At 39.1% G+C, this 27,105-nt stretch overlaps 1 protein-coding gene across 1 annotated transcript; it reads left to right on the forward strand.

The window, feature by feature from the left end:
- On the forward strand, positions 1–27,105 carry CSRNP3 (cysteine and serine rich nuclear protein 3). The gene is made up of 4 exons (XM_010195167.2): positions 1–163; positions 16,076–16,335; positions 24,199–24,495; positions 26,062–27,105. The coding sequence occupies exons 1-4, from the start codon at positions 16–18 to the stop codon at positions 27,103–27,105; spliced, it is 1,749 nt and encodes a 582-aa protein (XP_010193469.1). The 5' UTR covers positions 1–15.

Below are 27,105 nucleotides of genomic sequence, written 5' to 3' on the forward strand. Positions count from 1 at the left end.
GACAGCATCGCAGCAATGAGTGGAATTTTAAAGAGGAAGTTTGAAGAAGTTGATGGCTCCTCACCTTGTTCCTCTGTGCGGGAATCAGATGATGACATTTCTAGTAGTGAAAGTGCTGACAGTGGTGACAGTGTCAATCCATCCACTTCTAGTCACTTTACCCGTAAGTATGAAAGCGATGTATCTAAAGAAATCTTCCTATTTCATCAGTTAAAACAGATTTCATGGTTAGATAAACAAGAGAATTCTAAGTTGAACAAATGAAAAATAGACTGTCTGTGGTGTTCCGTTTGTGATTTGCTCGAAATGACTTAGCAAACTTGCATCCTTTTGACTTCTTTGGAGTAATTTGTAAGCCCCTACTTGTTAGCTGTTTGAATTAGGTACCTGCTTGTAGTTCAAGTTGGGAGTTGTGCTTAAGTTAGTTCAAACAGGTACTGTAGGGAAGATACTTTATGTACATAAGTTATTTGTTTTCCTTGGATAAGTGTAGTGCAGTTGTCAGCTATCTGCAGTATTGTGTTGGTGAAAATTCTTCTCCAAATAAAATAATAAGCTTTCTTTTATTTGGAATTGAGGGACATGTTGCATGGGAGTAGTTGCAGTAGTTTCCATTCTTCATGTAGAGGAGGGTATCTTTGTACTAGGCAATGGTTTTGTGTACTGGTAAGAATTTGGTTTTAAGTTAGCAAAGCTACATGTGCAGTGTATACATCTTGGAAGAATGGATACCATGGATGGTTTACGTTTGTAGTTTATGATAGATGTTTTAGATGCTTATACCATTGTAATAGTGTAATAGCATGTTTTAAAAAGCAGGTGTTTGCTTTCTTCCTAAGTGTTTCTCTTGAGACAGGTGAGGCTCCTCATCAATGCCCACACACAATGTGATCCTTATAACTGCACAGCTTTGATTGTGCCTAGAAATCATATCTGTAGCATGGGATATGAATGCCCTTATAACTGATTCATCTACCAGATGTGCCGTTTGCGCTAAGGTTTGATGTGAGGGTCCAAATCTTCTTTGCCCAAGTATGGAACACTCCTGTGCAAAGGGTTACACAGGCACAGATTGTGAAATGTGTTTAAACATAACAGTCTAGTGTGGGACCTATTTTGCTGAAATGCCACAAAGTAACCCAGTGACTCTTTGCTAGTATTAAGAAATAGCTTGCTGGCAATATTATCTGCATACAAATCTTTTAACCTTTGCATCTGTTAAAAGACTTAGATGGTTATTTGTCGTAGACTGAAAACAGTCCATTTACATCAGTTATTGACACCCATGTCTAAGACAGCAATTTTATCATTAACACACAGATAATACAAAGAAGGCTCTTAATTCAGGAGAGAAACTTGGAAGTTGTACATGCATGTTACAGTAAGCTTTGATTGTAGCTGACACAAAAAAATAGTTTTTGAGTAAAATCTGTAAGGGAAACTATAGCATTTCAGTGTTATGGTTAATGATCCATATAACTGAGATATTTGTGGCTAGAGTAATAAGTGCTTATCTGTCCAGGCGCTCACATAGACACACATGTATAGAAGCTGTACATATTATATTTTAAAAAATATACATATATAGCTCAGTTTGCAATACAGAAATAGAAAGAGTAAATTGTTTGCATGTCCACTGATACTACTTTTTAAAAAGTATTATCTTTAATGTAGATGCAGCAGCTTAAGTTCCAAGAAATGGATATAGAATAATCCCAGATTTATGTAAGGAGAAGAAATGAATTGAACAAGTAGCCTTGGTTTTGAACAGGTAAATCTTAAGGGCCTCACAAAAAAGACTTTTGGTGATGAGTTGCTGTGCCACTGGAATGTGGCATCTTTCAGTGTCTGGTGTTCTGCTTTGCTCTTACTGTAGGGCAGAGTAGTTGCAGGAGCTTGTTAAAGGTGGTAATCTTTATTGATAAGATAGAGAATATTGATGCTTGGATGAAATATAGAATGGAAAGGTGATTTTATCTCTACCTAATTAATTACATCATGCTTCCAGACTCTCTTCAAGTGTACATCTTATTTTGTAAGACTACAGAGGGCACTCTATGTTGCACCTGATGGGAGAGTCAAGTTTTGTTAATTTACTGTTAAAATGCTGCAAGTGAGATTTTTGCACTTGATTATTCTTTCTTAATGTTAAAGCAGGTCAGTTACTTTTATGTTTACACAATCAATATCTACTGTTTGAGCAGGGTCAGCTAGCCTTAGGCACATCTGTTATGTGTAGGAGCAACTCTGCGCTAAAAAGGTGAATCTTAGTGATGAAATGTGATAGTAAAAGTTGTGTTTGCAATAAAAATTATGTCTGAAATAAAAGGAGTGAGCCAAAAGATGGTTTTAACTTGATACCTGACTACCTTTAGAAAAAACAGGGTTTTTCACTGATCTCAGATTGAGTTTGTATTTTGTTTTGTTTTATTCTTCTCACATTTCCTTGAGTCTTTATGTTCTTTGGTTCTGGAAAGAATGTTTTCATTGGACAATTGGTGAAATTTTCATACACACAGGTCTTGTTTTCGTTTTGTTTGTATCAGTTAGTTGACAGGGATTGTGTGTGTGATGTTGGATGCCCTTCAGGGCAGGAGCACTTTGTATGTACTTAGATTTTTTTTTTTAAATATCTTCTAGATTTTTTAAACAGTATTACTTGAAAAAGTGTATTTTGAGTTCTAGAAAGTAAACTGGTCCTACTGAAGTACCTGGCCTTGTCTAATCAAAGCAGAATATGTGAAAATTGTTAGTATTTGTATCTCAGGAGTTTTGCAGAGCTACTAAGTGCTGCTCACTTGAAAACTATGTGCAGATCTGTTGTACAGTAACAAAACTGTTAATGGTGTACGCTGAAAGGTATCTTGTTCGTTCTTTACGTGCATTAATCTCCAAAAATAAAAGGCAAGAGATTTCCTTTTGAATATTTGAATCTGTACTTTTAGGGGCATGTGGAAAGGAAAAATTCTGTGAGAATTCTAGTCTAGAATCTGGCTGGTAAGATTCCTTACCTCTATTACTTGCCCAAGTGCCTTCTTGATGGAAGTTATCTCTCTAAGTCATTTCCTGACACTTGGTATGATTTTCTTTTCTGTGAGATACTGTCAGATCCTATGTACTGTCTTCCTTCCAGCCTGTTTTCATATAAGTAAATCTGAGTTCACTATAAGCTCTTTTATGGTCTGGAAATGTGGGGTGATGAGTGACCTGTAGTCAAGATCTAGATATTAATCCTTTAACTAAGCTTTTGAAAAAAGACTAACATGGCCCTCTAAGTCTTATTTTTCCTTTCTAACTGACTTGACAAATAGATGATTTTTAATCACTTGTAGCTATAACTCTTTCAGTGCTTCGGTGAGCAGGCCAGTCATGTATACATCTATCTAGAGTAGGTGGTGCATCTCAATATTTACCCAGCCCTTGAAACAATACGTATTGGGTCACATAAACAAGAACCTTTCAGCTATCCTACTCCATTAGCCTTAAGGTCAGTTTAACCTGCTAGCTAAATGAGGCACACAGCTGCTGTGTATCATTCAGATGGGGCGAAACTACCAGAAGATAACTTTGATCTCAGCAATTAACCCTGTAGTGTGATGATTGAAGATACATGACCTCAAATTCTATCCATTGTGACTACTACACAGGGGTAAGTACAGAGTTTCTTTAGCAACATATACATTTAAACAAATCAAGTCAGCAACTAACAAAATCTCTAGCTTAAGTCTTTTTCCAAGTCAGGAAATGAAATTACAGTCCATAAAGCATTGACACCTGTTACCAGGTTCATAACCTAAAAATAAATAAATGCAGTGTGTTCTTGTTCAGGTGTGTGTATACATACATCTACACGTTTTCAAATATCCTGTCAAATGGTGATGGAGTGCTTCATTACCTCTGGCAGATGGAATCCCAACTGCCTTTTTTTACTTACTTTTCTCAATCTATTGAGGTAATTTCAGTTTGATTCAGCAGGCCATTTGCCATACTGCAAATTTACCTTGATAGATGCCAAAGCATATTACTAGTCAGTCCACATACCTGTCCCCATTTCACAGCCCCTCGTCCACATCAGAGAGAAAGACATTCAAGTAGCAGTCCAAGCTTGCATATACTGTATTAGTCAGGACTAGGGGCTACTTGTTCTCTTTTTCCTTAGAGCTACCTGGAATACAGGGTGAGAGCACACCCAATGCCATTTCAACTCCCTTCACTTGCCCCTTTGAGCTAAGGCACTCCACTGCTGCATTCCATCATCTCCACAGCTGGCTGTCTTTGAAATTGCTGTTTGGGTTGTCAGTCCAATGCACTGACAGTTCCTGCCACATATGTGCTGCGTTCCACACACCACCTCAGGTGTGGGGGATTCTTCCTGCCTTGTGGAAGTACCTGCCCCCAAATGCCTGATCTGTTTTTCTGATAAAGAAGAATATCTACATTTAAGTTGCAGAACTGCATGCATTTGAAAGATCTGGGAAGACCTCTTTAAGTCCATCTTTGCACTTTGGTGCTGCTAAAACTGGGAACTGGGGCTGTTTAGTCTAGAGAAGAGGACACTGAAGGGGGATCCTATTAATATTTACAAATATCTAAATGGTGGGTGTCAAGAGGTTGGGACATCCCTTTTTTCGGTGGTATCTAGCAACAGGACAAGGGGTAATGGGAAGAAACCGGAGCACAAGAAGTTCCATTTAAACATAAGAAAAAACTATTTTACTGTTCAGGTGATGGAGCCCTGGCACAGGCTGCCCAGAGGAGTAGTGGAGGCTCCTTCCTTGGAGGTCTTCAAGACTCACCTGGACACGTTCCTATGTGACCTGATCTAGGTGAACCTGCTTCTGCAGGGGAGTTGGACTAGGTGAAGGTCTCTGTAAAGGTCTCTTCCAGCCCCCACCATTCTTTGATTCTAAAACCTGCCCATACCACAGATGTGTCTCTTAAGAAACATGCCTTTTGAGGAGCTGCTGCTTTCCTCTGTCAGTTCAGCTTCAGTGTAGCGTAGCTGCAATTTTCAGAGTAGTGCCTTTCCTGCAGAGGCTTTTCTTCTTCACTTGCAGAGGCAGGTGACATTTCCAGCACCATCTTGCGTGACAAGGTGATCTTCACCAACGAGAACTACAACCATAGCATGGTCTAGTTGATATTTTCCATCAGTTTTCTGTCTCTTGCCATTAACATTGACACTGTCATTAGCAAGGTTATCCTGCAGCCCACCATAATCATAGCTCCTGTTGTTCTGCTAATTAGGATACTGTCTGTAAGAGTATTGGATGCCTTAGGTTCATGATGAATGTGGCTGGTCAGTTAGGATTTAGAGAAGAACCTTTGGTCTCTGAAAGCTCTCACTTTTGATTTTACTGTTAAAGATAACAAGGAATTTGAATATACAAATACATCCCCATTGCACTTGTTTCACTGTGCACTTAGAAGTACTGTTTGAATATTCTAGCATCACTAACATACCAAGATTACTTCATCTATGTGGCTGTGCAGAACTTAGGAGAAGGTATCAAATCCTTCAAAATCCTTAGGCAGGTCTAGCTTCTCTTAAATTATGTTTATGTGAAAGATAAAGTTTTATTTGTTGTGAGTTCAGTAGCAGAAGGCATTCCCTGTGCATCGTGCTTAAGCTGTGTGTTTAACTGCTGTTTAATGATAGAAATCTAAATGAGTTAGAAATGGTGATGCTGGCTTGTTATGAGAAAACACTTAGAAGAGGTAGCTAAATGCAGGCATTCTCTCTTTTTTTTAAGGCTTCATTCAATTCTTTGTATTGCCCACAACCAGACTTGGAATTTCCTTGTTAATGAGGAACACGTTCTTACAGTGATTTGTTGACATGTTGTGAAATGCAGACAGATTGAGAGATTCTCAATTTTTATTTTAAAATGAGTCAACTCATCTAGGTAGCAAAAATCAAGATATGCAAAGAAATTCAGTGAAATGTAGTGCAATGTCTTCACTTAAATACCCTACAGAATGGCAGGGCCGGGTATGCCATGGCAGGATCCTGCCTACTGTCTTTCATCTGCAATAACAATTATTATAGAAGGAGCTACTGGTTTTTGGAAGGATTTGTGTAAGTAATTCTATTTCTGTATTTTTGAAACATTCTCTTCTATAAATGACTGTGTTTCTTAAGGGATGCTGCATCTCTTAAGTGATGTTTTTGTTGGCTTAGATTACAAATCAGCAGATTTTTTTGTAGTTGACGATGTTCATGACAGATATACAAAATATGTTTGCAAATGCAAAGTCACAGACAGCTGAATGGGTACCAGCATTTGTATCAGATGCCTGTTAACATACGTCACCTATGCAATGGCACAAAGGATTGCTTGTAGTGACCTAGGAGAGCTCAGCAAATACAATTGCTACGCATGAGTGTTCCTGCTTTCCTCCTCACACTGTTGGAAGCTGAGGCCAAGGTCAGAAATAATGATCTATGAAACAACAGCTGGCATTTAAAGTAAATGGTGAAGGAGAGAGCAGTTAAGCACCTCCACTTCTCCCCACAGACTGATTATATTTGCACAATGATGAAACTGGACTAGTCATGATGAATGTCACAGAAAAGAGTTCTGGAGATGGAGGTGCTGAGGAAGTAAACTTAAAGCTTTCACTGAAATTTTAGTGAAACTGAACATTTCTGTGAGATGTTAGACATAATTCTGACAGTGAGGTAAAATGTTTAAGTGAGGTACAAATGAAAAACCTATCCTAGCCATGTGAAGCTTGTCTGTGAGCTAGTATTTTTCAAGAATCTTTTCAAATGGGATGTAAATAAATCTAGCATTAGGCAAGCATTCCCATTAAGCCCCACCTGTGCATTGAATTTAGCTTTGGCTTTACCCAAGAGGAAGGTACCAGAAATGCTACTAAGGTAGGTGTTGCTGTTCCATACAATTAGAATCGTTTCGGCCAGAGGAGACCTTTAAGATCTAGTCCAGCCTTTGTCCCAGCCCTATGGACCACTAGACCATTTCCTTAAGTGCAACATCCAACTGTCTCTTAAACACCTCCAGGGACAGTGACTCCAGCACCTCCCTGGGCAGCCTGTTCCAATGCCTGACAACCCTTTCAGTAAGAAAATTCCTCCTCATATCCAGCCTGAACTTTCCCTGGTGCAACTTGAGGCCATTTCCTCTTGTTCTATTGCTTGTTACTAGGGAGAACAGACTCCTGCCTCACTACAACATACTTTCAGGTAGTTGTAGAGAGCAATAAATTCTCCTCTGAGCCTTGTTTTCTCCAGGCTAAACAGCCCCAGATCCCTCAGCTGTTCCTCATGTGAGACGTGCTCCAAATCCTTTACTAGCTTGGTAGCCTGCCTGTGTATCCTCTCCAGCACCTCAGTGTCCTTCTTGTGGAGAGGGGCCCAAAACTGGACACAGTATTCGAGGTGCGGCCTCACCAAAGTCAAGTACAGGGTTATGATCACCTCCCTGCTGCTGCCAAGAACACTATCCCTGATCCAGGCCAGGATGCCATTGGCCTTCTTGGCCACCTGGGCACACTACTGGCTCGTGTTCAGCTGCTGTCAGCCAACACTCCAAGGTCCCTCTCTGCCTGGCAGCATTCCAGCCACTCCTCCCCAAGCCTGTAGCACTGCTGGGGGTTTTTGTGGCCCAAGGGCAGGACCTGGCACTTGATCTTACTGAAACACATGGCATTGGCCTTGGTGCAGCCATTCAGCCTATCTAGATCTCTCTGTAAATCTTCCCTACCCTCAAGCAGGTCGACACTTCCATGCAACTTGTTATCTGTCATGTGCAGACTTACTAAGGGTGCACTATGACCCCTCATCCAGGTTATTAATAAAGATGTTAAACGGGAGTGGCCCCAGTACTGAGCCCTGGGGGACACCACTCATGACCAGCTGCCAACTGGATTTAACTCCATTGACAATAACTCTTTGGACTTGACTATCCAGACAGTTTTTCACCCAGGAAAGTGTATGTCCATCCAAGCCAAGAACAGCCAATTTCTTTAAGAGAATGCAGTGGGAAACAGTGTCAAATGCCCTGTTCTAATTTCCACAACTTTGTTTATGCCTGAGTATGCAGTTCTTTTCAAGACCTCCAGGTTCAAATTTATTTTAGAAAACACCACCCTACCATCAAGTCCACATGTTCCTTTGTAAGGTTATATTGTATGCCACAGCATTTCCACTGCCCGTGGATTTCCAGCATGTAGGAAAAGTATTTCATCATCAAGGGTTTAAAATGTGTAAATTTGGTGTATAGAGACTCTTTATCTTTTTGAGGTGCAGTGGAATAGAAGGAGTAGACAGAGGTAGGAGCAAGTTTTTGTATTCTATGAACCTTATGAAGCGAGCTGGCTTTTATAAGAGTGTTCTGACCTGGGTTACCGTGATGGATTAGGCTTTGCTGTTCTGTTGTGTTAAGACTTGATGAAACACTGTGTGGGAAAGTTGTGGAACAGGTGGAGAATGGTGTTAATCCTTCTTGCCATAGTGGTTTATGTGGCACTAAGAGTATGTTAAAAGCAGACAAATGTAGGATGTAAGAAAAAGAGCATTTCCCCCAGTCTAAAATAGAGCTTTAATCCAAAAAGCTGCTTCATACACATTTTTTTTCCCAGCCTTTTTTGATTCTCATGTGCATAAGATATTCCTGTGCTGGTGACAATGAATTGCTTTGCCCTCATTGATGCAGGAGTGCTAGTAATCTGCCGGGTAGCCATATGGTTCACATTTATTTTAATGTGTCTTTGACATCAGGAGAATAGCTGAGACAGCAGAAGAAAGTGCTTATGTCTTGGAATTCAGCCAGAACTGGGATCATTCATGTTTTGTAATCAAACAACTACCACTTTTCTCAGTAAAATATGTTTGAAAAACATGATGGGCTTAAGATGTCATTCCTACCAGGATTTTGTAAAATTAGGAAGCAGGATTTGCATTTCAAAGATTTAATAAAGCCACAGCAGGTCTCCTCCCAGGTGGTGGGGTTTGTATTCTGTTTTGGTTGCTAAACAGTCATGAAAGAATGCTTCGTCTTTCACAGGTTCCAGTGCCCAGAGAGCAAAATAAGGATGTTCAAAGGCAGATGAAAAGTGCAGCTCCACAGTGCATTATATGCCTGGGATGGCAATTCAGGAAAGCTTTGTTTTGGTTTGCCAGCAAATTATTACTGTTGTTTACCTGTTCCATCAATTATAATTTATTAATATACAATTGAGACTCGGCTCATTCTTACAAGGATACACTGCACTGCTAGTGTAAATATTGCTTTAGCCTTTGGAAAGTTTACTTTTCTTGGGATTGACATCTGTTATCAAGACATAAGAAATATATTATGAATAAATATGCTAAAACCTGATTTTTTCAAATGTGGGAAGAGTTGCAGGGTTTGAGTCATTTTTCACGTATTTATGAATAGATAAAGAATGATTATTCTCAGAGGAGAAAACAGAAAATACACAAATGGTGTAGAGAAGGAAGGGACACCAGAAGCAGCTTCAGAATTTTACAGCAGCTGTGGGAAGAGGCAGTGGCTGAGGATGTGGGGTGCAGGTAGCACCTGCCAGTGTCTTCCCCCTACACCTTTCTGGACTGAGGACTTCCTGGCTTGGTGGGTTCCCATGGGTGGGAAGGCTTTGCAGATACGCAGCTCACCCTGAGTGCAGTGATCAGTACGAATCTCCTCTGCCTTTAGCTTTCTACCCCAGGCTTTGAAAATACCTTGTTGTGAGGTAGAGAGAGGAAAGAAGGGCACACAATTTCAGAAGCTAGAGAGCTGCTGATACATAGCTTTGAATGAGCTCTGGAAAATAAGATAGTAATACAATTCTTCAGTCTCTCAATAGTATGTGAAATGAAAAATAAATTTTATTTGCAATACAGAAGGTAAGTGCAAAAAATCTTATGATCCTGTTGGCAGGAGGAAGTTGATGGCAACCATTATTTGAAACTTACTCAGCACCAGGTTTTGTCAGTCTCTAACCATGGCTTTCTATCTATATTAAAATATATCACCAAAATATTGACACTGGTTTGTTACAGATCTGTGTAGTGCTACATCTTTCTTTGCCCTTGTCTGTTCACACATTCTCTAGACATATGTTTAAACTTTTCTGCTATATAAATTGCTTAATTTTCTGTTATTAACTGTTGAAGGCCCATCATTATTCTCCAACATCATGTAACTTGAATGACTCACTTTTCTTACGTTATTCATTGAGGAGCCTTTTTCCAAACCCAGAAAATATTTTCTAGCTTGCTATGCTGGTGACAGGATTCCAGGACAGATAAATGCTTTGTACAACATACTTTAGCCAGGATGAAGCTGGAATGCAAAAAGTTCCACTTAAATATAAGAAAAAACTATTTCACTGTTCAGGTGAGGGAGCCCTGGCACAGGCTGCCCAGAGGGGTTGTGGAGTCTCCTTCTTTGGAGGTCTTCAAGATCCGCCTGGACATGTTCCTATGTGACCTGATCTAGGTGAACCTGCTTCTGCAGGGAGGTCGGACTAGATGATCTCTAAAGGTCCCTTCCAACCCCTACCATTCTATGATTCTATGATATATCTCTCAGGGAAGTTTTATTGTCAAACAGCGAGTCATAATATTTGACCTTCTCCTGTTAATTGTGGTTGTGACAGAGATTTATGCGATGCAATCTTGGCGAGAAAGAGCAGCAACCATGGAAGCTGTTTTACAGAACAGGTTTATTTTTTAAAGCTGCTTTTATTTTCATGATAGTTGTACTTTTTTTTCCCACATTGATAACATTCTTCAGTTTTTACTTCAGTTTTTAGAATGTCTTTGAAAAATTAATTAGTGGAGCCTCCTGTTTCATGCAGACATACAGGATACACTGTGTCTGGAAAAATCCATTTAGTGCACTTGATCAAGTACCTATAAGCTTTTAAAAAAATACCTGAGGAACACTTAGTCTCTCTGGTAAAGCATCTGTGTCATTACTGTAAACCACTGGGTCATTAAAAATTAGAGTTTCCTTGTATGTTCAGTAGATAGAGAAGTGCATAAGCCAGGAATCGTGCATCAAGAAAAATGGCAGAAATATCGTATGTGATCATGAAATTAATTATAACTGCCATGGATAAAGACAATTGTTACAAGGGGGAGAGGTTAATAACTGAGAAAAAGATAATCACATCCTATTTGTGTATGTGTGCAGGCACAGCATTGAGCAAAGATAACAAAAGGGTAATCTCAAAGAGCAGGTTGTCTTTCCAAGATGGGTTAACCATGCCTGGATTGTTTGCTATTAAAATTTTTCCTTGCTTTATTTTGGCCTTACCTTTAGACATTTTCACAGCTTTGCCGTAAATGGTGTGTGATGCAGATGACCTGTTCTGTGACAGTTAGCTTGGGTCAAATGCTGCACAGATGGGGCTGTGCTGCCTCCAGATACAGCCAGGAATCTGCAGCAGCAGCTTTCACAGGGCCAAGAGCCCGTGAGCCTGCAGGATCTGACTTCACTCTGTGAGCAAGATATCTTATGTCTGAAGACATTGTTCAGATATATCTAGTGACTTTTTCTGAGAGCTTGTTCTGTAGCAGTAATTATGTTCTCAATGGCATCACCTTTTCCTCTGAAAATGGATGTATTTTATGCAGTGCAGTACTTCTGTATCTGTTAAAAATATCAAATAATACATTATAATCTTGAAACTTGGAACTAAAAATTTTATTTATTGTTTAAATACAGGAGGATTTTTTTCCTTGGATGTCAGACTTGTAGTATGTAAACAGGTTAAAGATGAAATGTGATCCATAGGACAATTTAGCTGATGAGGAGTATTCCTGTTCCCTCTGTCATCCTTGCTCACCATGAACTATTAAACCCAAGATGGTAGCATTCCTTTTCAAAAACCACCTTTTAGTTCCTTTTGACGGTGTGTGTCCATGTATCCAGCAGCTGCTAGAAACCCACATCTCTGCCTAGCAGGCTCTGCCTGGAGTCAGTATGACCCTTTTTCTATGCAGAACAGGTGACAATGGATACCACTTGCTACACAGGCAGATGGCATGTAAATACTTTTTTAAGGTGGCCTAGCAAGGAAGCTGTTACTAGATCTCTTCTGAAAAAGTGTGGTGTTTACACTCTCTATGGATAAATTTTTAGGTTATGAACTTTTGCTTCGCTGCAAAACCTTTGAAACTGACTCCATGGAGGCAGACAAGCCTTGCACAATCTGTGTCCCTCATTTTGAAAGCAGTGTACCAATTGATTAACGTCAGTAAATTTTGTGTAGACATACGTTCATGCTTTCTGATACATGAGAAAATACATATTTTGCATGTCCTTCTGCTTTGTGTTGAATTAAGCAACATCCTTAGCAGTGATTACAGCTGATTTCAGCATACTATTTAAGACAGAATGCATGCAAAATAACGTATCTCCCTGACTATTGATGAGATGATCTGAGAATCTAAGTTCTGTATGGCTTGAAGCAGAAGGACTAAATGAGTTAGAGAACACTTTATCCCTGATGTTGGAAAATTTTAGGAAGTACAGTAGAGCAAGAAAATAGTGCCTTTGTGGTGCTGACTGTGCTTCATTTTGTGTCCTTGGTTACTAAGGTGGTTGCAATTCTCCAGAGTCCTCACTGACATCTGTAATCTATGCTTTTGGGTAATGAAATAAACTCCTGTTATCTTTTTCAGCTCCTGCCTGATCGGTTCTTGTCAACAGCATTCTCATAAATATGAATGTACTCTGAGTACTTCCTAGCAGTAACCTAGAAGAGATGACTATAGAGTTATTCACAGAGCTGTAGCTCTTTGCTCTAATGAGCTCTTGGGTGAGACAGAAGCAAACCCAAAAGACAAGATGTGTTTCCGAAAAAAAGAATCATGTGTAATCTGAGGGCTCTGAATGTTTACATGCTTGTTTACTTATACAGATTATCATTTGTCTGACTCAGAACTATAATAAAGAAAAGCTGTGAACTTAATGACATTTGCATCAAATGCATATCAGCTCTCCGGCTGTCTTCAGTACAGCTGTGTAGTGCTGGATTTATAGTGCTGATGGTCTTGCAGTTACAGCATGCCAGCATATTCTTGAAGTTCACCTGAATTCTCTTTCAACACAGTTTTTGTCAGTGATATGTATTAGGGGAAAAAAAAAAAAAGCAAACAAACAATTTTGGTGTGACATTCCAAGACCTATTCAAAAGTTGAAGAAATGCATTAAGGGCTACTTTAAGACAGCTCATGACAACTGCAGTCTTACTGAGGGAGACTACTGACCAAACTTCAGCATTAACATCTGACAATGTATGAATTTCATGTTCTAAATTTTGACAGCACACACCCCTCCCCAAAAATCTGCATAGTGGAAAAGCTTAGTCATGTAGTCTAATTTTTATCTTCAATCACATTTCTTTTTTTAAGCTGGGGAAGTAGTTAGATCACAGAGCCTTCTGCCCAGCTTCATTTAACTATTAATATTTTAACTATTAATATAACTATTAGTATGTAACGTGGATAAAACGTAAGGTTGATTTCTTTATGTATGGAAAATAGGATGAAAGTACTCTCTCTTCTATTAAGAGATTGACAGACTTTTGTTGCAGAGTTTCATATTCCTCCCAGTAAGCTGCCATGTCAGGAGTTCTATAGCTAAGGTCTAAACCAAATTGCTGTAAACATGGATCTTATGTGGTAGATACTGGAGTTTACAGATGAAAATTCAAAGGCATTCACTAGCTGATACGATTTACATACACAATTACCTTGTGTTTCCTTGTGAAGCAAAAGTATTTTTTTAAGATTAATCTTTTGTCTTTTCTCTCAATCTATTTGTGACTGGTTCTTTTATTGGGTAAAAAAGCTGCTTGTCTTTCAGTAGCTGTCAATATTTCTTCCATAATAGAGATAAGATCCAATTGAGATCTAAATAACATCGATACTGTTGTATCAGAAATTGGATACATTCAGCAGAAGCAGGATTTTTTAATATGTGCTTTCTGTACATAGGGGCATAAAGACAGTGAAGGTTGTGACTCAGAGTATTTATTTTCATGCTAAATTAGAAGAGAAAGTCACAATATCAACTTCACCTTCCAGACTCTAAACGTTTGAGTTTAATTAAGATAGTTTTGTTTCAAAACTGCGGCATGTACAAAAAAAACCAGTATGTTTAAAATGATATTTAACGTCACAAAATTGACACATCCCTGTCAACTAATGACCTCTAACAAAATAGACCTCTTCCCCCACTAAAAGCTTCCTAGAAGTATTTTTGACCAGTTCTGTTGATAGGAGATTTCCTTAAACTTAAGTGTAAGTTTAAACATGCCTGACATAACAGATTTGGTCTTTTGATTCCTCTTTGTACATCCTACACCTTTTTTGGAAGACCCTGCATTGAGAGCATCTAAGGTAATATAGGTCTTGAGCTTATTTTTCTGTTTTCTTTTTATAATGGAATGTAGCTGCAGCATATCTGAAGAAGTGCATGCAGTTTATACAATAAACCATACTATTAGCTGCTTATCCATATTTAGGAAAAATAATGCTATTTCAATGTTATACTGAGTCCAAAATAGTTTTATGATTATGCCAGAAGGGCAAACTGTAATTTGACTACAGGACTATGTTTTCTACTATTCTTGATTTTCATATAGTTAGGTGATTATGCTGGTTTTTTGATTAATTACTTCATGCAGAAATTTGAGGTTTTTATGTTTGTGATGATTAACAATGTTGGAGAATGAACTGTATTTGAATTGTGACAATAAACCACACCTGTTAGAAATTCAAGACTGAAGGCCAAGTCCTTCCATTCTCTAGCAGCTGTGCAATTTTAGATAGTGGTGTACATCATGTTGCTCTTCCTGCTTTTATAGAATGATTCCAAGTCTTTCAAGAGTGGTCAGGGGCCTTTTAAATCATTTTACTACCCGAGTTCTGGCAGTTAGGTCTCTCATTCACACCTGCCCTGTTGCCTGTAAACTGCAAAGCAATGACTTGCTATCTAAATTCTCAACATCCTATTGCCATTTTGCAATAAATAAGTTAGGTTGCTCATCTTAAAAACCAAGAAGGTCACTTCTCTAATGTTTGTGGTTTGGGTTTTTTTTAATCTAAAGGCTCACTACTGTTACCAGTGAGAAACAATAGATCAATACAGTTGGAAAGAATTACTAAATATCTGTAGAAAAAAAGAACAATATTTAAGAGTTAAAAAACAGAAAATAGCAATGTGGCATTTGTTTTGAAACAAATCCATTTTGTATGATACTGCATATGTATATAAGAAAAACTGAGCATGAGTGTGAGGGCAGTCAGAAAGGAACTGGGAAAGACTAGGTTGACTTTTTAATCAAAAATTAGAATTTATTTATACACAGATTCAACGAATGGTAGTAGAAGGATGAAGGTAAAGAAAAAGGTAGTGGATCTGTTTGTTAATCAGCATTATGCCTGTATTCTGTGATGATGGCGATGGTATGAATTTCTGAAACACTAAACATACTGCTTTTATAGTTTTTCTAACACTAATTTCTTGCATTTTAGATTATAAAAGGTGAGAATCTTTTTCTGCCAATGTGATCCAATGCTTTAAAGGTGTAGATACAGATCTGTACAGTTAAGCCTTGCTGAGATCATAGTAACAGTGTCTGTAGACCTGTCAGAGACTCTGTCTGCTGTTCTCCTCACTGCAGTCATATGCAATGTTGTTTTATTCGCAGCGGTTTGAAGAGGAGCAAGTCAGCGGATCACTGTCTTTGAGGTGACACTGGGAAAGAAGATCCTTTTGCTGGGATTTATTTGCTTCCTTCATAAAAGGATAAAACATTTTTATAATGCTCTGGGAAAATACAACTGTCCTGGCCAAGAATTTATGTTCTGAAGTAGACAATAGTGGTCATGAATGTATCAGTTTGTAAAGGCTTTTAGGTTTGCATACACAGTAAATATTTCCAATGTTATCTCCTCATTTAGACTGCACACTTTGGAACTTTAGCATGTACGTAGTCAGGTGTGTTGTTAAGGTAAATGGAACTACACAAGTGATGGATTTACTATGTGACTGCAAATTCTCATTCATTCTGCAATCTGCATCTGTTCTAGCTTCTTCAATCCTGAAGAGAGAGAAGCGAAAGAGAGCAAAGAATGTTCACTTTAACTGTGTTACCGTGTATTACTTCACGAGAAGACAAGGCTTCACCAGCGTGCCCAGCCAAGGGGGAAGCACCCTGGGCATGTCCACTCGCCACAACAGCGTGCGCCAGTACACGCTCGGGGAGTTTGCGATGGAGCAGGAGAGGCTTCATCGAGAGATGTTGAGAGAGCACCTGAGGGAGGAGAAACTCAATTCTCTAAAATTAAAGGTAAGAATTATTCAAGACTTTATTCTCTACCTTATGTTTTTAAATGAACAGTGTTAGAGCTGTATTGGCCCAATGTGTGTGTTCAAACAAAACCATTCCCTATCAACTTCACTTTCAATCAAAACAATGCCATTTTCCTTTTATTTTACTGAAGATGTATCTTTGTTAGTACCAAGTGCAGTTGCAGCTCTTATTGATGTGTTCCTCAAAGTGCTTTACAGGGTTTAGCCCCTGTTTTCTACAGAGAGGAAAACAAAGGCAGAGAGAGGTAAAAGTTAGCCTTGAACAGTGTCCAGCAGAAGTCTGAAGTGCCAGGAAGGGAAAGAGTCTTCTGAGCCTTATTAGACAAAGGAATGGTACCATCCTAAGTACAGAAAGTGAAACAGCTTGTTTTCTTGGCCAACTTGGTGGAATTTGGCAAAAAAAGTAAGAAACGGTAATAATGTTTTTCTTTTTTCAGTGGACTAATTTACGTGGTTGTGCATATTTAACACCAAAGGATGTCTGTGTTAAGGAAAAATGTGTCAGACAAATTCACAGAATCCAGAATCACAGAATCTCAAGGATTGAAAGGCACCTTGAAAGATCATCCAGTTTGTCATGGTTTGGCCCAGCTAGCACAGCAGCACCACAACAGTCTCTTGCTCGGTGTCTCCCATTAGTGACACTCCCCACCCTTGTTAGGATGGCAGAGGCCCCAGCGATATGGGAGAAAAAGATAAGATTGTTGTGGATGAGGACAAGGGCAGGGAGGGCTCACTGCCAATTATGGTTTCGGGCAAATCAGACTCCAGTACTCGACTTTGAGAGGAAAGTAGGAAAGTTTATTCTACAAGAAACAGAACAGAATAAAAGCAAAAAGGGAGTAGGATGATGAGAAAATTACAACCAGCACTTTAAGATCTCCCTCCCCCATCCCTCCTTTCTTCCTGGGCCCAGCTCCCGATATCTCTACTTCCTCCCCCCTCAATGGCTCAGGGGGGCAGGGAATAGGGGATGTGGTCAGTCTCTCACAGATGGGCTCTGCCGCTTCTGTCTTCTCAGATGAGGATGACTCCTGGCATTCTTCCCCTGCTCCAACACAGGGTTCCCCCTGAGGGACACAGTCCTTAATGAACTTCTCTGGTGTGGGGTGTTCCCAACAGCTGTGGCTTCTGCCGATACAGGGTCCCTCACACGGGACGCAGTCCTTGGTGAATATCTCTGGTGTGGATTATTCACCGCGGTTGCAGTTTCTGCAGTTACAGGGTCCCTCTCTCGGGACAAGGCCTCTTCTGGGCATAAGTTTAATGAGCTGGTTTGTCGTGGGTTCCTCCCCACAGTTACAGCTGTGGATATTGGGTCCCTTCCTTGGGACACGGCCTGCTCCGGCCATAGTTTTAAAGAAGAAAATCATTGCCTCTGTGAAGCGGTTGAGTCCCCCCCCACGGGACACGGCCTGCTCTGGCCATAGTCACTGTCCCTGGATCAGGGCCTTTAATGAAGTGAATCGCTGCCACTCTGGTTTTGTTGTTTTTGCAGTGGATGAAACATTTCCTGTGTAATGAATGGTGGTGTGTGTATTTTGGGATCTTTTTTCAGATGAATCTTGTAACAATGAACAATGTTAATTATTGTAACCAAACTGCTGTGCTCTGTAGCCCTTCTTTTGTGATACCCGTTTCAGATACTACAGTTATCCAAAGCTAGCTGATACCCTCCAAGTTTAAGAAGTGCCTTTCAGTATTTTTCCCATAGAATGAACTATGTTCATGAGTCCTATGTCATAGAATCATAGAATCGTTTCAACTGGAAGAGACCTTTAAGATCATCAAATCCAGCCTTTGTCCCAGCCCTATGGACCACTAGACCATTTCCTTAAGTGCAACATCCAACTGTCTCTTAAACACCTCCAGGGATGGTGACTCCAGCACCTCCCTGGGCAGCCTGTTACAGTGCCTGACTACCCTTTCAGTAAAGAAATTCCTCCTCATATCCAGCCTGAACCTCCACTGGTGCAACTTGAGTCTGTTTCCTGAACTGTTGAAGGTGTGTGTATGGCCCTTACTATTGTGATTACTTTTTTCAGTGTCCTCGTTTTTGTTTTTGTTTTTTTTTTAATTTGAATAACTAAATAGATTCTTAAATAGTTTACAAAATTTGAACTATCCTAATTAAAACAAACACACATAAAACCATTCAGGACAAAGGCACACTAAAGACAGATGTTTCAACAGGCTGAAAACCAAAGGCTAGGTTATCAATGACTTACCACTCCATAGAGATTATATCTCTAAACATCTTGCATCACAGGATCTTCAGGTCATCAAATATGAACTGAGCTGTGTCAGTATAATCAGTCACTCTGTGTAGATCCCTTGGCTCACTTCTAGGAATCAGCTCAAAGAGAGGAATCCCCAGTGGAGAGAGTAAAGAATAGTAAGGCATGCATATATTTCACTTTTTCTTTTTATAGCTGAAAACTAAATCAAGAAGATTCACAGATCCTGTTTACCTCCAAAGATTATATGAGGCCTTTTAGCCTTCATCTATATGGAGTAGAGCTCAGCTCCTTATGCTTTCATAATTCGCCTCCTGGCTGGGGTAGATTTCCTTTCTTCATTAACTTCACTCCAGCCCACTCTTTTTTGGGGGTGGGAAATACACTCTCTGCTGCTCTTTCAAGTGTTCTTTCATTTCCCCAGTCACCTGTCTGAGTGGATGGTAGTCTTTACTGTGTTAAGTTCCTTCAAAATCTCTCAAGAAAGCCTGATTTGCATTCCTCCCTCTGTCCTAATTTTAACTGTTTCCATTTACCAAATAGAAAAGTCTTTTCCCCTACACTTAATTTAGCAGCAGTGGGATTTTTTTCTTCTTTAACCTTCAGCAGTTGATGTGGGAATAGTTTACTAACATGTTCTGAGAATGCTAAGCTGACTCCAGAGTTTCAGTACAAATATTAAGAAATTGTGGTTAGATCTTCAGAATCCTGAGAATGGCTTAACAATGGTAACATCTTACTAGAGTAAAATATTTCTCTTTACTCTAGAGCTTGTATAAAAATATAGGGGATGGAAAACTTCCTTTTTGAACTAGGTCATTAAACTCAGTCATATTCCTGATTATACACTTGGGATAAAAAAACCAAAATCCACCTTCTATCCCAAAATAATAAGAAATATTATAATAATAGTAAGAAATCCAGGACTCCCTGAAAAGCCACTGAAATCACTGAGCGTGTTTTATTTGCTTAAGACAACCGGGCCTTGCTGATTTCCCGTTAAAGAGATGGAAGAGCTGCTTTCTTATTCACATGGTTTCTAAATGAACACAAAAAGGAAATGCTGTGCTGTTCTAAGGTTATGTCAGCAATTATGGTCTTTAATTATAGTTATTATATTGTTCTTCTCTGAACTTAGAAGTTTTTTTTTTTCTGATTTTCTCTGCCATCAAAGCAAGGAGTGAGCAGGTAGCTGTAGAGTGCTTAGTTTCTGGTTGGGGTTAAACCACAGCACCCTACTTTGTTTGGGGTTTTTTGCATTGGATTAAAACATGCAAGTCAGTAGGCAGAAAGCATTCTGTATTGTAGAATTTGCTTAAAAATAGGAATACAGGAATATATTGAAATTGAGTCTCCATAATATTAGGTACTGTTTATTATTTATTTACTTGCTAAAAGTGAAGAACCAAATAAACAACATCTCTTAATTAAAAGCAGATAAAGACTTTAAAATAATCTTCAAGTCACTTTAGCCATTTAGCACCAGCACTTTGGTGTAAACACTGCTGACATTGACATAAACACTTGTTAGCAGCAGAGTGTGAAAATTCTAATGGCAATCTGGACATAAAAGCCATATTGTCAAGATGAAAAGTACAAGGTAGGCTTTACTTTAATATGTTGTCATTTGAGAAAACATTGTGAGTAAGCACAATAAATTAGCTGGCATAGTCCTTATTGCTTACTCATAATGTCTCCTCAAATTAAGATGTATTAAAATGATTAGCATGACCCTAGTGATGTTAAGGCCCTCAGTTCCATGGACACAGTTGGTTTCTTTTGTGGGAAATGGCAAGGAATAATTTCCAGCTAGGGCAGGCAAAGGTGTCCAAGGGAAATTTTTCATGTTTTACAGAGTTGAAGAGAATTTCACCAAAGGCTTCATGTATTCATTCATTGGCCCTTGGCTTGTTTTGTTGTTATAACATTAACCTTTAGGAGAGAAATTCTACGCTTCCACATAGCAAATGTGATTCAGATGAGCAATATTATATCAGTTGAGAGACCTTAATATTCCCTCGAGGTTCTATATTGGAACATAGTATTTGATGTTTCTTAGTAGTCTTCATCCCTCTGTAGTTACCCAATTACTAGGCTAAGAAATGTTTGAATCTTTAGTTTCAATAATTCATTTGTTCTTTGTGTGAAAAAATTAAGAAAAAACAAAGCAGAGGAGACAAGGAGGAAGTCATCCAGCAAAGGAGCTAAGCTGCTTTGGAACGGGGAGCTGCTGTCTAATGCCCCTTGATGACCAGGCTTTCCTGCCTGCTGGAACCAGCATGGGACTGGAGTCTGTTCCTTAGTGCTCTACCGCTGTGTAGCAAAGCAGTCAAGATTAGCAGGAGGAGAAGGAGAAATTCATGACAGGTTTTGGTTCTATAGATGTCTTTGTAAGCTGAGCAGTTACAGCATTCACCTCCTTGGTAAGAGCCCTGAAACTTATTTTTTATTACAAGTAATTGAATCAAATACTTAAAATAATTACAGAAGCAGGGATTAGAGTTCTTCCCTTTCCTCAGTTTCAAACCGAAATTCTTGTGGGCGATTAACAGTGATCTGCTTCAGGAGTGGTTTGAGCTTTGTGTATGTAAAGCCAGAGGAATCAGAACTCTTAGGCAGATCATTCTCCTATTCTACTTTTTATTTTTTTAAAGAAACATAAATGCACTGTACTTGGTTGTGCCCAGCTGATGAAAAATAGAAAAAACCCAAAGATATCATAATGGATTTGAACATTCAGGCCGAGTTCCCCTTGCAGTGGAGTATTCCCTCCCACTGGTGTCAGGCAGCTGTTTGAGATGCATTTCATTACTCTCTGGATTTACCTGTCTGTCACTGTAGATTACACAGAAAAAGGTTAGCTTCTAATGTTGTCTTTCCTACCTTACTGAACCAGTATTTTAAAATACCCGGTGTAAATAATCTCTCCGTTGTCCAAGGGCCAGGCAAAACTGATGAGGGAACTAGCACCTTGTGTTTTCCTAGTCACTGTGAAGTGGAATGAGTGATAGGAAATAGAGTAAGAAAACAATACTAAGGAAGTTTGAGAGGACATATTGAAAATGTTTACATTTAAGATGAAGAAAGAGCCAGAAGTATATGCACATAAGGAGATATGAATGTTATAGGGAAAACAGACATGGTAGATAAAATGAAACATGAAGTAAAATGAAGGCACTAAACTCCGAAGGCTGCCGTTATGGAGAAAAATTAAGAACACATTGAGAAGAGAAGGAAACAATAATGGTAATAAAGTGGAGCCGTGGAAGGGGCAGAACACCTCTGCATGAACTAAATATAGCACTGACTTGCTGAGAAAAGATGATTTCTGATCTCAGGAGAATTCTCCTTTGTGCAGTGTAATGTGTACACACACGCTGCACGTACGGACCACCAGTCATGACACTGAGACTCCTCCTTCAAAAGGAAGGGTGTTGCTTTTAACCTGACTTTACAAGTCGGAAGTAATTAGGGTGTTTTTTTCCTTTGAATGTTTTATACGGTTGTTACAATCACAGACCTGCAATTAAAAAAAAAGATTAAGAAGTCAGTAGGAGTTCAGTGTCAAGGAGTTCAGTAATGCCATAAATGACAGTTACAATCCATAAGATTGTGGAAAGGACAAACTGTTAATATAAATGGGAAAACAAAACTGTTGGGAGTACAGTAAAAGCAGAAATAGTGGAATGGGTGAGATTCAGGGCTGCTTTCTTACACATAAGGAGCATGGCTAGATGGAGGTCACAGGATTTAGTAGAAAATAAATGGGGAGTTAGCTTTACAGTGATAATTAATGTCTAAACAGTGAAATGCAGAAGACACAGCCAACAGTAGTTATGACCTCTGTATTTTATCTCTATTTAAAATGGGTCTAAAGATATATTTGAGATAACAGGCCAAGATGAAATTTTCTTCAAGTAAGAAAGGCAAAACAGAGAAAAAACTCAAATGGCTGATCTTGGGGGTAAGAAACCCTCAAATTACTTTCACCAGAGGCTATTTTTCTGAGGTTGCAGTGATGCCCATGAAGCTGTTATTGCAAATGAGACTTGAAACTTCACCAGTATATAATTATCACATATTTGCACTATGTTCTTTTCAGAAAGGTATGAGCCCAGATGCTTAGTTAGTGTAAACCACCAGCCTCATCGATTGAGAACATAACATAGAGCAGGATGAACCTTGGCAATCTGGTTTTTTTTAATTTATTTGCTTTTCCATTTTAAGTAAAATTATTTCATAGAACAATAATAAAAGAAAAAGGATTTATTATATGACAAATCATATAACAGTACCTGCTGCACATTTGCTGTGTAGTATAATGGTCAATCGAGTAACTTGTGTTTCAGAAAATGTGCTTTTTGTAGTGGAAGTCATCATCTCTCTGAACTTAATTTTAACATCTGGTATTCTTTTGATTCTCAAGCAGTTTTCTCTTTAGAACCTTTATGAGCTCTGTAGTTGTGTTACCTGGCAGATAAATTAGTGAGCTCTACCATAGATGGGAAAATTAACCTTCCTTCAGTGCAGCAGTTTGGGGTTTTTTTAATCCTTGAATGTGTACACCGCTTTCTACATGAGATGGGTAACAGCAGTATGGATGGTACAGAAGTATGCTATCTTATGAAAGTGGCACGTGATATTTGTGCTTGGTGGCTATGGCTGTTTCATTTTGAAGCAATTTTTGAGAGGTTTGGGAGCTGGAGTCTATATAGTAATGATACAGTGTCAGGATACTTTTAGCTACAGAGGCCCAAAAATTCATATCCCTATGAAATGAGCATGAATCCTCTAAAAACTTTTCTGAAGGCACTGATGAAGAGGTTTTTTCTAAGTTTATTAATTCATTAACAACCTAAGGATAATCTGGACTGGTTAGTGAAGTACTAAAATCTATGACAATGCAAAGCTAAGTGAGTTACTTTTAGGACCAAAGAGGACTAGAAAAAACTTCACAAGATGCATCAGCACTATGAACTATTGCAAATAAACATAAAGTAGGTAGAAAGGGACAAAACGAAGTGACTTCCAGGCTTTGAATTGTCAACTCAAGAAGCAAAGATAGATATCTGCCCAAACAAGTAGAAATACTGCTTTGTGACCCCTGCTGTACAAACACCAACTTGCAAGGCTAAAGAGGAACGGGTTAGCAAGCACAACAAAAAATACTCCATTTGCAAATCTTTGATGCATCATAATCTGAAGCGATGTTGGTAGTGTAATTGCTGTCTCTGACAGGAGTCAGAGTCAAATAAGGGCTCGGAAATTATCATCCAAAACAGTGTAGAAGGGACTGGAATTTGAGAGATTGGCATGTGATCTGGCAAACAGTGACAAATGATTAAGAGATGTAAAGAACAGACAAGAAATTAGAAACTTAAGGAAAAAAATAGTGTCGTGATAAACACAAAACTAAAAATATATATTTAGTTCACATGTTAACATGTGAAAGAGCTGCCTTACCACCCTGTCTGTAATTGTATTCTGAAACTTACTGGAAGTCATGCAGCGTTTTCACTTATGGCTTCTCACATTCACAATGCATTACATGTATTTATCTGTGAGTATAGTTTAAGGACTTTGTTAATTGTTCTGTGCAACAGATGACAAAGAATGGTACAGTGGAATCTGAAGAAGCTAATACACTGACACTAGATGACATTTCTGATGATGATATTGATCTAGACAACACTGAAGTAGATGAGTACTTCTTTCTACAACCGCTGCCGACAAAAAAGCGAAGGGCGTTGCTGCGAGCCTCTGGAGTGAAGAAGATTGATGTGGAAGAAAAACACGAGCTGCGGGCCATCCGCCTGTCCAGGGAGGATTGTGGCTGTGACTGCCGTGTGTTCTGTGATCCAGAAACTTGCACTTGCAGTCTTGCAGGCATAAAATGTCAGGTAACTGTCTATATTATTGTCATCATTCAGCTGTCAAGGGGAAGGTGAGGGATGTGTGTGTGTGCACACGTGCGTACCTTTTGTTTTTAAAGTTAGATCTACTGGAAATTAGTTAATTATTAGACATTTGTGGATCACAAACCATTTTTTTTAGGCCAGAAGAGGATTTAGCATGTAATACAGTCTCCTTAAACATCTTTAGTTATTTTTATGATTGATTTAGGCACGTACATTGTTTAAGGTAGTGAGGGCTTTTTAATTCTTACACAGACATTCTGCTCCTCATCCATTTTTTGACCTTCTAAAAACGCAGATACAGACAACAGAAGAATCAGTAGCCTGCAGATTTCAGAAGGGTTATTAGCTTTTATTTTAGAGACCATTCACATACTGTCCAAATGGGAATTATAGTCCAAACTCACTGAGAAACAATAAATGAAACTCTGTGGTGCTATCCTTAATTTATCATGCATGATACTTAAAATGCATGTGTGATAAATTTGCATGAGGGCAATAAAAAAATACATCTGGTAATACAGCAGGTTGTTTTCCCTCTGCAGACTGAAACGGTGTTTCATGTTGTACATTTACGTATGTATAGCTCTAAATGGCCCAACAAGTTCCAGAATGAGAGATGTTTCTACCCATTCCCCCGAGTCACTGTTAGGCAGCTGAGTTGATTTCTTCTGGAACGCATTTTTCATAATTTCTTAAATCCAAGCTAAAATTCCTCTGGTTTTTTGTTTGTTTTTTTTTTTTTTTTTATTACTGTGTTCTTTTTGCTGTTCCTGTTTTCACCTTCACATATTGGAAAGATGTACAAGATTATGAGGTTCTCCTCTGCATCACAGTTGATGTTTAAGTATTACAGACCTGAAGCTATATAATCAAACTATATGACATGTGTATTCAGCCACATCTTTAGAAATTTTGATTGTCTGTTATTAGATAGGTAAGTTCTGCACACGGTCTGTTGAGCATACAGTGTTGCATCTGCAGTTGGCTGGAATAGGTTTTAAAATGTACTTGAGTTTTTCATGCCCACTTCTGTGGTCAGGTGTCTCAATTGGCAACTTCCTGAAGGTTTTGATATATCATTGTGTTTGTTTCAACAAGTTTCTAATTTCCATTGTTTTTACTAAATTTTAAGACCCTTCTGATAATGCTTTAGCCTGGATTTGAGTGTTACAACAGGAAGTAAAGCTGCAGCAGATCCATAAATAGAAAAACTACCTACATTTTGTTCCAGTGGGTAATGCTTTCACCTATGGGACAGAAACGTGTCTTGCCTACTGTGCAGCCGTGTTGCAGGTGTGAGTCCCTCACACAAAATCCCAGGGTTAACTCTGATTTATTGTTAGCTTTTCCTATCTGATGAGTGCTTCTCAAGGTCAATCCCACTTAACAGAATCACAGAATCTTAAGGATTGGAAGGTACCTCGAAAGATCATCTAGTCCAACCCCCCAGCTTCACTGTTGTGTTTCTCTAGGCTGTGTAAGTTCTGTCATTTCACCAGGTTTCTGCTGTGTATTGTTCATCTGTATCCTTTTGTTTTTTCCATAAAGGTGGATCGTATGTCTTTTCCATGCGGTTGCACTAAAGAAGGGTGTAGCAATACAGCAGGTAGAATTGAATTTAACCCTATCCGTGTACGGACTCATTTTTTGCACACCATAATGAAACTTGAATTGGAGAAAAACAGAGAGCAGCAAGTTCCATCCCTAAATGGCTGCCACAGTGAAATAAGTGCACACACTAGCTCTGTGAGTCCAGGACCCCATCCGGTTGAATATTCCATTGCAGAAAACTTTGAGGTTGAAACCGAACCTCCGGCTGCAGTTATGCATTCTCAGTCAGCTGAGGACTTGGACTGCCCAGGGGAAGAGGAGGAAGAGGAAGATGGGAGTAGCTTTTGCAGCGGAGTTACAGATTCTAGCACACAGAGTTTAGCCCCTAGTGAATCAGATGATGATGAAGAGGAAGAGGAAGATGAGGAGGAAGATGATGAGGAAGAAAAAGCAGATGATTTTGTAGAAAGCATGGGCTCCCATGCTGATATGGTGCCTCTTCCTTCTGTCCTTTGCTACTCTGATGGAACTGCTGTGCATGAAAACCACTCTAAAAATGCCTCGTATTATACTAACTCTTCAAATCTGTATTACCAAATAGAGAATCACGTTGCTGGCACTGCTAACCAGATCGGTGAGACTTACTCAGAAAGGGATGCTGTCAAGAACGGTAGTCTTTCTCTGGTGCCTTACAACATGACTTCAGAACAATTTGTTGACTACACACGGCAATCAGAGGAAGCTTTTAGCAGCCCTCATTACCCTTCTGCAAACCCCTCGGTGATTGTTTGCTGCTCGTCTTCTGAAGGTGATGGCGGTGCTCCATGTAACAGTTTATACACTGAGCATAGGCCGAGTCACCCTCCAGTGGAATTTCACTCGTACTTGAAAGGTCCTTCTCAAGATGGCTTTGTTTCAGCTTTGAACGGCGACAGTCGTGTACAAGAGCACCCTGCTGAGAATTCACTAAACCTCCCAGAAAAAAGCAGACTGCATGAAGAGTGCATCAAATCGCCAGTGGTAGAAACAGTACCTGTTTAA

The sequence above is a fragment of the Colius striatus genome, chromosome 11 (assembly GCF_028858725.1).
Source record: "Colius striatus isolate bColStr4 chromosome 11, bColStr4.1.hap1, whole genome shotgun sequence".
In the NCBI taxonomy this organism is placed as follows: Eukaryota; Metazoa; Chordata; class Aves; order Coliiformes; family Coliidae; genus Colius; species Colius striatus.

Bases quoted from the DNA above. Each gene is read 5' to 3' on its own strand.
- CSRNP3 (XM_010195167.2), top strand. From the start codon at position 16: ATGAGTGGAATTTTAAAGAGGAAGTTTGAAGAAGTTGATGGCTCCTCA. The intron at 16,336-24,198 runs GTAAGAATTATT...TCTGTGCAACAG, and splicing joins TCAATTCTCTAAAATTAAAG to ATGACAAAGAATGGTACAGT. The intron at 24,496-26,061 runs GTAACTGTCTAT...TTTTCCATAAAG, and splicing joins TTGCAGGCATAAAATGTCAG to GTGGATCGTATGTCTTTTCC.